This window comes from Stegodyphus dumicola, chromosome 8, assembly GCF_044657685.1.
Source record: "Stegodyphus dumicola isolate Sdum_Otavi_A_Nest chromosome 8, ASM4465768v1".
NCBI classification, from domain to species: domain Eukaryota; kingdom Metazoa; phylum Arthropoda; class Arachnida; order Araneae; family Eresidae; genus Stegodyphus; species Stegodyphus dumicola.
The window spans coordinates 147,812,415-147,825,781 of NC_140775.1; the positions used below are offsets into that span (position 1 = coordinate 147,812,415).

The 13,367-nt window shown below is 31.8% G+C and overlaps 1 protein-coding gene across 3 annotated transcripts in view; it reads left to right on the forward strand.

The window, feature by feature from the left end:
• The first annotated feature begins 8,217 nt into the window (after positions 1–8,217).
• LOC118179753 (uncharacterized) overlaps positions 8,218–13,367 on the forward strand; it is a 48,231-nt gene continuing 43,081 nt past the window's right edge. Inside the window, exon 1 of one of the 3 annotated variants that reach the window (XM_035348919.2) lies at positions 8,218–8,495. In XM_035348919.2, the coding sequence (XP_035204810.1) occupies positions 8,459–8,495 (37 nt within the window). In that variant the 5' untranslated portion in view covers positions 8,218–8,458. Of the gene's footprint in view, positions 8,496–8,523; positions 8,678–13,367 lie in introns of those variants that run through there. The other 2 variants (XM_035348918.2, XR_004756513.2) reach the window with 2 other exon arrangements.

Genomic DNA, 13,367 nt, shown 5'->3' on the forward strand with positions numbered 1-13,367 from the left:
CCTAAAAAAATTCTATTTTTAAAGGCTTTAATGTTATGCACATGCATTTAGATTTCGAACTATTTCTTAATGATTTTCTGTACGTAGTAAATTACGGATATCATCTTTATAACTTTGAAACAAAAAAACTAACAATAGCGAAGTATTTCATTATAAATTTTACATGTTTTTAGTGGAAAATACATGCATGGAACAGCTTAAAAACACGTATGTTTCACTGCCGTAATGCAATGTTTTGAAGTTACAAACATGGACACCGCTTGTTCGGTGGAGTTTCATTCCCCGATAGTGCAGGAAACTGGGAACCCTCCCTCCTTATATTCTAACCTCCTTGATTGGAACCGCTCTGAGGAGCGTAAAGGTGAAACTTCAGACTCAGAAAAACAATTAAAATATACTGTCTTAAAATAATTATCACTTACCTTGTAAATAGTGTATATTAGTGTCTTATTTCCAATAAATAAGTAAAAGACAAGATGGCCTGTTAATTCTAATAGAAACTCTTACTGGAAAACGTGATTATTAGAAACCTGGCGTCGTGAACACTGAAGATGCAGCAGGTAAGGAATTTTACATTAATTTTATTGTAAATGGAAGAACCTGATGCAACAACAAGTCATCTAAATGTTATCATTGTAATGGGTTTGGTCATTTATCTAAATTTTGTCCCGACAAACATCGCGGACCCAAATGTTTCGGTCATAAATCCTTTACCTGTGTTAAGAAAACTCAGAAGCAAACTGACAAAAACAACACTTCACCTTCTGAAAAAACGAATGCTGTCACATCAATCAACTTTCATGCGCCGAACCTACTCCATAAAGTAATCGAAATTAATGATATATCACTTACCGCTATCATTGATACCGGAAGCGCAGCAACGATTCTGTCTAATAACATTTATAAACAAATGGGGAATTCCGCTTTAAGTGTGTTTCATAATATGCTCACTGGCTTTGGTAATGACAAAATTAAATCAATGGGTTATTTTACAGCTGACATTTTAATAAATACGGAATTATTCACGACTAATGTTTGTGTTGTAGAAAGTAATGTAATGCCATTTGACGCCATAATTGTCATGGATATTCTTAAACAGGGTGAAGTTAACATAAACAAAGATGGTGTTCATATTTCTAAACATGTTGTTAAACAAAATGATCCAGAAGATGTGTACATCAATAATATTTCCCTTAATCAAACATTTGAACTAGAAATAGGTACTACTGCTACAAAAGAGCAAGTTAGATGAAAATCTTGTCTCCTATTACAGACCTCTTGAAACCAAAATTACGAACACTGAGATGACTATTCAAGGAAAAGATAAAAAAACCTATTTTTCACCGACCTTGACGATTACCTTTTATCGAAAGAGACATTGTAGACAAGCAAATTCAAACTTGGTTAGCCGACTGCATATTGAACCTTGTTCTTCCGAATATTCTAGTCAAGTTGTAGTACTGCGCAAAAAAACGGCAACCCTAGAGTTTGTATTGACTATCGGAAATTAAACAAGAAAATAGTTAAAGATCGGTATCCCTTACCCTTACTAGAAGACTTATTGGACAAACTACAAGATGCTCGTACATTCACTACAATCGATTTTAAAAATGCTTTCTTCCATGTTAGTGTCAACTAAAACAGCCAACATTACACTTCATTTGTCACACATAATGGACAATATCAGTTTCTACGTGTACTTTTCGGTCTCCGTACTTCTTCTGTATTTCAAAGATTTGTAAATTCCGTTTTAATCTTGCAAGGTCATGTTTTACTGTATCTAGATGATATCATAATTCCTGCTAAAGATGAAGGGATTCAGCGATTGAAATCCGTCTTCTCAGTAGCATCTGCTTATGAACTCGAAATTAATTTTAAGAAATCTAAATTTTTAAGTCGTAGAATTGAATTCCATGTCATCGAAAATGGTCAACTATTCCCGTCTCCTTTTAAAACAGCCGCTGTTTTTAATTATCCTGAGCCTAAAAGTCACAAAGACTTACAAAGTTTCTTTGGTTTTGCCGGATATTTTTCCAAATTTATTCTCAATTGTTTCGTAATTGCTCAATCATTAACTGATTTCCTTAAGAAAGGTAATGACTTCCACTTTGGTGACAACGAAACAAAAACTTTCAATCTTTTGAAACAACGTTTATGGGAAAAACCCATACTCAGCATCTATAATCAGCTCAGCGATACCGAAATACACACGGATGCTAGTATTCATGGTTGTGGTCGTATACTCATGCAAAGCTCTATGACCGATAATTTCCTACATCCTGTTTATTACATGAGCAAAAAGACATTTGATGCGGAAAAGAAATTTACAAGTTACAAACTCGAGGTATTAGCTGCAATTCAAGCTTTCAAAAAATTTAGAGTTTATTCTTTAGGAAAACACTTCAAAATTATTACTGACTGTAATGCGTTCAAAATGACTATGGACAAGAAAGACTTAAATACACGAATATCACGCTGGGCATTGATGTTAGAAGATTTCGACGAAATCGAACACAGAACTGGAACACGAATGACACACTTTGATGCATTAAGGAGATCCCTTGTTATAGTCATCACTCAGGATAGCCTCATTTTGAAAATACGAAACGCTCAAGAGCAAGATGATCACATCCGAGTTATCAAAGAAGTCTTAAAAGTTAAATCTTATGATGATTATTGTGTTAAAGCTGATATACTTTCTAAATTTGTAGACGGTAAGGAATTTCTTGTTGTTCCAGAATCAATGCAGAGTGAGATAATTAAGGACGCACATCTTTGTGGGCATTTCGCTTCTAAACGAACTGAAGAACTCATCAGACAAGAATTTTATATACCTAAACTTAAAGATAAAGTTGACAACTATATTGCTAATTGTGTTCCTTGCATACTAATTAATCGTAAATGTGGTAAACAAGAAGGTATGTTGCATTTTATACCCAAACAAGATGTACCACTTCACGCATATCACATTGATCATTTAGGACCACTCCAGAGTACTCATAAAAATTACAAGTATATATTTGCTGCTATTGACTCTCACAAAGTTTGTATGGCTTTACCCGAAAAAATCTACTGATAGCGCTGAAGTAATATCTAAATTGGAAAATCAAAAATTTGTCTTTGGAAATCCTTCGCGTATAATTTCAGATAAAGGCTCAGTATTTACATCAAAGGATTTTGAAGATTATTGTTCAACCAACAATATACAGCACATTCTAATTACTACAAGACTCCCTCGGGCCAATGGACAAATTGAAAGATTGAATTCTGTCATAATTTCTGTTTTTTCCAAATTATCGATTCAAAATCTGTCAAAATGGTATATACACATCGGTGAAGTTAAGCAAGTGATCAATTCAACATACCAACGGAGTATCAACACAACTCTATTCGAACTCATGTTTGGAACTAAAATGAAATCTGCTAATCATGATAAAAGTACAGAGCTGTTAATGCAGAGATCCAGTCAGATTTCGTCAACGCTCGTGATGATCTTCGCAAGGAAGCTAAACAACAGATTTTGAAAGTGCAGGCTGAAAATCGTAAAACTTACTTTGAGCTCTTTTATTTAGGGCTCCGGCTGAAATTATAATTTATCTCGAAAACTGAGAAGTACCGCAGCAATTTAAGCTCTGCTATATACACAAATGCCACAAAGTGAAGAGAAATTTAAATGCCACCAACCTGCACCACTTTAATTCTCATTCTAAATTTTTCAAATAATTGCAGATTTATCATATGAATACAGTGCATCAAAACAAAAATATATATGGTGTACTCAATTATTTTTGTTTTTTTTGTTTTGTTCATTCTTCAAAAATCTCTTATGTGACCTAAATAATTTGAAATCAAAAACATTTACTGTGTAGGAATTTAAAATTTGTTATATGCAGCAGTTCATTACTAAGATTTCATTTGTCTTTCTTTTTACACATGCTTCGTGGTTCAGGAATTCTGTGCCTTACGAGTAAGAATGAGTGGAAGTGGTTGCATTCAGACAGTAAATGACCCGTATATTGTCCACACATTCAAACATTCTTTGAAATTTTTGATAAGTCCGACACTGCTGTGTATGATGTAGAGAAGAGATGTAAATATATAATTTAATTAAACTTATTGGAAGGTTAGATTTTTTATAATTTTAAGTTAGTATACTTCTCTTGCTTATAAAGTATGTTTTTATTTCTGCTATATAAGCAAACTGAAAAAGTGTGTATCATAAATTACGACCATAAAAATACCTAATTTAACTAAGTCGACTATAACTACTGTTTTGAATGTGACAGAACTCTTTTAACCCCATTTCCTGATTATTCAGTCAATTTAATAAAACTGTCCAATGTGTCCCATTCTCAATAAAAGCTTTAAAAATACTAGTTTTGTAATTAGTCATAAAATGTCCGTAATATTACCATACATCAGAAGCTGAAGCACATTTGAGTAACTTCATCTCTCCTCTCAATTAGCATCATGTGAGTATTGGAACATAATAAACTCTAATGATTCCACTCAACGGTCATACATTGTGTTGCGTTAGTGTGCGCATATGTCATAATATTGACCCTTACTGTCCCGTACTTTTTCACATATGTGGACGTGTATAGATAGGCTGTGTTTCCACATGAATAGATAGGTGGCATTTGTGCATCATTCATTAAATGTGTAATATTGTGTATGCTCCTTGATCTGCCTATTCAGAAGAAACAACAAATAAAATTGGAACCACTTTCAAAGATAAGATGAGGGAAAGAGGACGAAAAAAATGCTGTGTGAAGAATTTAGTCAGATTATAAGTATGTTACATAAACATTTCTTGTAGCTATCAGTAAATTATACACATATTTATATACTTCTATCTCAGGTGTTTTGAAAGGGAAATACATGTCCTGAGGAAACTTTGGGACCATTTCCGCTGACATTTCTGCTATAAAAAAAAACATATCTTCTACCTATCTTACTTTCAGTGGTCCCAATGCAGATGTCAGCTTTGGTGGTATTCCTTAGAAAACTGGAATGAATATAGTTTCTGATCTTAAAATGGATGCAAATAACGATTTAATGGATGTTAGCTCATATTATGCATTACTGTTTACAACATGATGCTCATATATTCCTAGGGAGATGTAGAGAGTATATTTCTTAAAAATTTCAATTTTTTCATTTATATATATATATATATATATATTGTATGATCTTAAATTCACTTAGTGCGAAATCGAGGTATTCTACTACTTGCGCAATTGCTGCAAAGTAAGTTAATAATAATTTATTTACTAAAGAATATTGATCATATTATTTCCTAAGATTAATTTTAATAGAATTATCTTAAAAGAGTGAATCCATACTTAGTAAGTTCAATTTCGAAAAATGTTTTAAAGTAACTTGAATGTAAATTGTTAAAAATGCTTACCGGGGACTTGGTTCTTTGGTTCTCTGCATTGGTTCTTGGCCTCTCCTATTCACGGAAATGTTTGGCCTAGCTTGAATTGCCGGTTTGGCATCGCCTTATTGCTCGAGTAAAGGACGAAACACCTTCATTTATTTCTTAATTATTATTCATTGAACGGAAGTTGGTTTGTTCCCCTTGAAAAGTCAACTAATTTCCGATCAATGGCAATGATTACTTGCATTTAATTTAATTACTTGCTTTTAATTTATTTCTTTTACAATTGAAATTTTGTTATTCATGATTTAATTCAAGGTCACGTTAAACATTTTTAACAATTTACATTCAAGTTACTTTAAAACATGTTTTGAAATTGAAATTACTAAGTATGGATTCACTCTTTTAAGATAATTCTACTAAAATTAATCTTAGGAGATAATATAATCAATATTCTTTAGTAAATAAATTATTATACACACATATATATATGTGTGTGTGTGTGTGTATACAAAGAGAAAAGAAGCAGTCAACGAGGTAAGAAGAAAATACGTTTGTACTAAAAGTAATAAATTAGCGCAAAGTGAATGAAGTTTAAAAATAATGTTAGATCCAACTCATCAGCAAGAAGACATGAATTTTACCCAGGAAATTAATACATGAACTACAAAAAAGTAAAAATGTAAGATACTAAGACATTAATAAAGAAAATAATTTTGCTAAAATTAATCTCCCTCGTTGGGAGTTTCATAACAGAACTTGTCAAGGGAAAAGCGTTTTGAAGCTCCATATCTGGTCGATTAATAAGAGAGCCAAGAAAAATTTCCCTCCGACTAATTCACTGAGCCTCGGAAGCGTAGTACTTAATCAATTAGTCAATTAATTAGTAGAATTAAGAGTTTCATTGAATTGTCTCTTTACCCTATTTGTCTCAGCTTTCTAACACAAAAATATGAAAAGAGAAATATTTTACATCTTACAAAAACAAGTTTTAAAAATTTTGCGTTCAAAATATGCAAACAGTAAACGAACTCATGAAAATTTACTGTGTAAAAAGTAAAAATGGAAAATTTCAATCTTTAGTCTCTGTTAAAGAATTAAAAGAGAAAGTCCTGTAAACAACTTAAAAAATCTGATGTATACACCACATGACTTCCTTGTACGGAATATTAAATTATACGCATTTTTTTTTTTTTTTTTTTTTTTTTTTTTTGCATTTCATTTTATTGGATTGAATTAAATCTACTTCGCCGACAGTGCATAAACCACAATAGAATAAATGCATTCTTTAAAATTCACTCTAGTATTTGTTTACCATAGCGACACTCTGGCGCTAGATTCACTTAACAGTATTAATAATTATATAACAGTTAGCTTATAATAATAATTATATAACGGAAACTAAGTTAACTGTTATACGAGTATATAGTCCAATAATTATATAACAGTTAACTTATATATTTCGTTCATATTATAACTCATAATGCACAAAATTTATATCATTTAAAGAATAGAATTATCTAATCGTTGCCATATGTTCTATTCAAATACTATAATAAAGCTAGAATGATGTATAACAGAAATTAAGCAAAGAAAACAAAAAAGAAAGTTTTTCACAGACGATTGAGTATTTCTCATTTAATTAATTCAGTTCTCACTTCGCGAGAAGGCAGAAATACATAAAAACTCAAAATATCTATATTAAAAATTACGAAGTAAATCTTAAACACTTATTTCCTCGAAAAAATTCCAGAAAGAATTAAGCATGATTTAATTGGCAATAATAAATGAATGCGTTATCTTTGTTGTTGGGAAGCAAAGTTTCTCTAGATTGGCAACAAATCCACTAGTCTCCTGTTTCAAATGTAAACATCAATGGCCGTCATTAAAAAAAGGCTTAGCAGCACTTAGACAACTTTAAAATTGTTGATAATTCTAAAAATATTGCATACAGATTTACTAAAGGCTTAACAACCTTAACCGGAAGATAAAAACAACATAATACAATCATTTTTAAAGCAAAAAATGTACAATTTACAAACATATAAGAGTAAAGAAACTGAGATCACTGAGCCGGGTAACAGAGTGGATATATATATATAAATATATTTATATACGTTTGGTGCGGCCGATTGCACCCAAAATACGAGAAGCACATCTACATGTTATAGCAGTTCTATATACAAAATTTCAACGTTCTGAGGCTACTCGTTTTTGAGTTATGCGAGATACGCACGTACGTACATACGTTCGTACAGAATTCTCTTCAGAATTAATTTTAAAGCAGTTTTATAATTTTTTTGAAGGAAAAGAGTATTTTGTTCTGTCCTTACGTACAGATATCACGCAAAAACATCGTTAAATTGCATTCGATAGCGGTTAAAATGGATATTTTCGTTGAAATATGCTGCCTGAAACTTTTCGCGATTACAATAGGAGTGTCTCGAAAATGAAGGGAAAAAACGGTTAGAAAATTTAAATTAAATTGGACTAGTGCTTAATGAATGATTAATAAAACAGTAATAAGTTTAAATTACGATCTGTATAAAGAAAAAAGAAGTGGCATCAGAGCAAAATAAAATCGATTTGTTACGAGGCAGTATTGCAAAAGTAAAAACGGAAAGCGTTATTAATCCCTTTTAATTGATGGCGTTAAACCGTGGTTCACTGTTCTTTGCGAAAGGCCATGGAGTTTTGTTTTCTAATAATAGATGGAACTTCAATGTTTACGATGATCGCCGTAGAAATGTCAAGCGACTGTACTGTGGTGCCATCTATAGGTAAGGATTATATTTAAAATTTAAACACATAAGCAAAAATTAATGCAGTATTAAACATTGTAACACAACTCCGTAGCTGTTAGAGATATTTCTCAGTGTTAATCTCCGTATCATATGAGTTAACTTTCTCGTGTGATTTTCAGGAGCTCCTACCGTAGATTATGATCGATTTGCAGCTGGAGGGACATCTGGCGGTTTGCTTGTAAAGAGACTCTATACTAGCTTTCTAGAGGTTTTGGATTGTAGCTGGAAAAACAAATTAACTCGTCGGTGACGGTCGAAAATAGTCGTTGCGATGTTTATAACATTTTCTCCGTGTATATCAAAAGAAGGTTAGTTTGCATACTTTCTCATATATTAAACTAATTATTTAATATAATTTAAGGTTTCAGGTGTCGATCGATTGGCGACGACCGCACCTCTAAGGAAAGAAGCTAAGCTCCCATAGCAACAGTGTCAAACGGGATTCATCACCACGCGCCGAATCTGGTTTGAAAATGAATCTTATTTTGCGGTAATTAAAAGTTCGGATAATTATAATTTTTGCTGAAAATAAAATGTAAACCGGGGTTTTAATAAGTTTTATGCTACTTGTACTTTAATGAAGGTCTCTTATTACAAATTACTATGTGTGTTACAGTCGCCTTTCATTGTAAAATATAAATCATGGATTAATCATGCTTAAATGTTTGATTTTACCAAATTATCTGAATTAATAATCGAGGGGACGAATTCATTTTGCTAATTTATATTACTTTCTGCTTCCATTTCTTTTTTAAATTATTCTTTTTCTTACTGATATTGGTTTTAAACTGTTATACTTTTTACGAATTCAGAGTATAAAATTCTAGGACAAACATTTCCAGTGCTTTCCTAACAAGTCTGTTCGTCTTGAACCTGAGAGTAATAGTTAAATAATACATGCAATTAATAAAATAACCATCCCTGTAGAAAATGTATTAATATATTTATAATGTATTTAATAATATTTATAATGCAAGAAAAGTAATTTATTTCCATTAATAAAAGTATGCGCAATAGAAAAATGCTTCAATACGTGGCTTCTTTCTTTCTTTTTTTTTTTTTTTTTTTTTCCAAATATATGTATAATTTTACTACTATCTGTCTTTCCTAATAAATCATATTCTATCGGAAAAAGATTTTTAATTATTAAATTTGGGGTTGATCACAAGTAATATAATGCATTCAAAAACCGAAAATACCAGTTGTATTTAAGTAAATTTGCTGCATTTCGATTTGAAACTCTTATTGTATTTAAAACACATTCAACTCTTGATAAAGTATCAATGGTTTATTTTATGATTATGAGAAAATTTTAAATTTATGGTCAAAATTGAAATGCAAGTATTTTGCGAAATCAGTTGAATAATCATTATGCTTTGTTCAAGATGAATTTCTTCTGCGTGGGTTTCACATTATTTGATCTGTTTGCATACGAAAAGTTTTCGTATTAGTCATTCTGCCTTTTTCGCATTTGATTTTTTTTTAAAATTAAAACAGGCAAATCGATGTGCTCATGTCATATATAAATATGCATTTGTAACAAAGATGGGCAAACTCTTTTAGAGAATCTGAGGATCCACAAGTAAATTTACTTAACAAAAGCACATTTAAAAATTATTTATTTCATTTTGAAATCAGTAAAAGAATTTTTGAGTTAGAAAAAATGCTTATTGTAGTTATTTCGTATAAATAAATAATTCTTGTTCCTTTTGCTTTATATTCAGGAAAGTATGTTTCCGTGACGCACAAAGATATAATTATGTAAAAAAGAAAAAATAAAAAAAAAAAAAAATCCTTCAAAAGAAGACTAGAGGAATGACTTGAAAAACAAAACTAGCGATTTTAGTTTCCTCTTAACTATAAAAAAAGGAGACAGTACTGAGGGCTTTGCGGTGAAATTGAATTTCGAGATTATTTATGCAATATGCGAAAATTATTTAAAATAAGTTATCAACATCGCAGAGTTCGCACCTAAAAATAAACAGTCTAGTTTCCGTATTTAACAAGCATACGTTATTTAATTAACGTATAAAATGCGAACAGAATCATAAGATATGCATTCTTTTTTTTTTCAGTGAAAGTTAAACATATTCATTACACCATTAGATTAAACCTGAGATATGACTTCCATGCATTGCATTGCTAATATATTTGTCTTTTCTGTTGTTTTAATAGCCAGTTATTCTCAAAGTGGATGGTGCCTCCTAGTGGTTCTTGAAGGGTGTAAAGGACCGTTCCCACTGGGCTTTATCTGAGCTAACGGAGTGAGTTGCAGTGTCGTCTAGCTCGGCTGTGCCTGCAGTTCAGATTTTTCAACTTGCTGTCCTATGGAAAAAAACTGGTTTTGGAGGTGGGTCAGCTACGTCAGCTGTGTCCGTTAGCTCAGATAAACCCTAGTGGGAACGGTCCTTTAGGGGGCGATTGAAGCTCCAAGTGATATTGGGGTGCACTAAATAACAGATGATGGGCGGTTAAAAAAATATAGTTTTTATATGACATATTCCAGTATTACGTTTCCAGGAACATATCGTTTGCAATTGATATCTTCTGTGCTGATATCCAGTTGAAAAGAACACGATTATCTCAATTTCTATTGTTCCTGGGCCATTAATATTATCTACATATAATCAATAGACGGCTGCCCTGAATGTCATACTTAATTCAAAACGTCACCACGCGAAATCTGTCAAAATTTTCAAGTAATCGCTCAATTTAAAAAAAAATTCTCGAAATTACTCTCGAATCGCTTAAGTAATTCTACGCTAATAAAGTAATGCTAAATAAATTATTACTATAGATCTTAGATGCTCCTGTCAACGCATGCTGTCGTATATTAAATGCTGAACAACTCGCCATGACTCCTGTTGTTTACCAATTAAACTACTTAACCACAGCTCCTGAATTCTTAGTTGAAATTTGAACTATTGCTGTATTTTTGTTCGGGAGGGGGGAGTCAAATTATGTTGGAAAACGGACCTCGAGATTCTAGTTTTAATTGTAAACTTTATATACTAAATTTCATTTTAATTTTTTTTTAACATAGATAGTATATTTTTTGAAAATTTTATTCATAGGTTTGTTTTTTACTAAGCAAATATTTCAAATTTCGTTTACTTAGAAACTTTAATACTAAGTCATGTGTCTCATATTTCCTTCTTTTTCTTTTTCGAAGAATTCAAGAAATTCTGGAGGGTGCAGAAACTTTAAAGATTCGATGTGGTTTGGTTTATTGAGATTATGGTAAAGCACACTAGGGCTATCTGCTTAAGGGCAGGGATACCTCGTGGAGGACTTGAGAGAAACTGGCTCGTATACACGTTACACATGGGGAAAACCACGAAAACGCCCATGCAGCCAGCCCGTTCGCGGCATTTGAAACTTGAATCGAACTACTAGTGTTCAGCGACTTTACCGCTCGGCCGCTGGTGGCCTACTTTGAAGGATTCGGATTTGAAGAAGAAAATTAGGATTTCTTCCACCAGAAAAGCGTTTCCGACCATGCACTGCCTACGCCTTTTTCCATCTTCTTCTTTCCATCTTTTTCTATCGCTTCTGAAAATTTGCAATCGATTTTCTGAAACACCCTGTATATGTACAAAATATGTTATAATAAATATGCAAAATAAAACAGTAACATCAAATACCTACATAATAACGCACAGTGCATACACAGTAACATAAAATATGCAAATTATATAAAACAAAATACATATTAACACTTGATAAAAAATATTAATGTAAAACACTTAAAACTGTACGTGAAAATATATACTTTTCTTAAAGGTCACAGTAAAATCTTGCATGCGGAAGCACAGTAATTAATAACTTTGTTTTTGGGAGCAGTAATAAATAGAAGTATGAATGCCATGAAATGATTGAAACTACTACATAAAATACGTAAGTAAATTTCCTTAGTTTCGCCGCAAATTTAATATTGTTTTAATATTATTATAGATTTGTGAGCTTAGATATGCCGTTTTTAAAGACTATTAATTCTTTTTAAATTTTACGCATTATATTCACAGAACATTTACTAACTTTTTGCAAGAAATCTCTCATTTTTTTATGTAGTCAAATTTTACACTTTCGTTATAATTTTACAGTCCTCTATACTTTACATTGATCAGTCGCCGATATATCTAGAATATACCGGAATTTCAAAATTTAATAGTAATCTCTAATTACGACATTATATTTCTTATTGTCCAGTACTTTATTACACATGTAGTTACTATATACTGTATTTCCTTCCTTTTTTTCACTAATCTTATCTTCCGAAAATCGAGAGGGGAGAATTATGCGAATAACTTAATTTCCGAAGGACGCGTTTACAAAAAGAATGTAATAAATGAAAAGTAGTCATGGATAAACTTCAGTAACGGTCACAATATTATTTCTTTAACCCTTTTCGGCACGCTATTTTTTAAAGTCGGAGTTTTGATTTAGAAAAAAAAGTACGCAGGTTAATTAGGCCTAGAGGAGTACATAAGTAAAATTTTGTGAAGATAGCACTTATCGTTTTAATTCTGTGGGTGTGCCCAAAGTGGGCACACTGATTGAATAGAGCTTCGAGAAGAGTGCTGAAACGAGCATTGTTGTCAATAATCTGACCAATGAGATGCGGAGAAACAAAGAATACAGACTCCTAGATTATCGGTGAGCCCGGTCTGGGCACACCTAGGGTTCGCCGTTCGATTTTAGGAAAGATTTCAAGGTACAAATTTAAAACTAATATAGAATAAGGAGATTAGTATACATCCAAAAAGATACATTGACATTTTTTTTCAAACAATTCCTTTTAAATCTGGAAGATTTCTTTGAAAAATGAGGGTCTTAAAAAACTAGACATGGCTAAAATATATGGACTGGTTTGTGTTGAGCTTCCATCTACTATAAATAAAGAATGTTTAGAGTAACCTATGAATCCTTTTTCATTCAATTTTTCTGTGCTTACAGAAGAAAATTTTTAAGTGTGTCCAGACCGGACACACTGTGCCGCAAAGGGTTAAAAGAAATCTACATTCCAATAAGAATACATAGTAATATTAACATTACAATATCTAATAAGATATCTCCTCTTCTATTTCCCTGTAACTTGAACCTTGCCCACTCTTATTATTGTCTGTGCTACTCCTAAGTTTCAAATCATCCATAAATCATTAAAAAAAGTGAATGTGCAG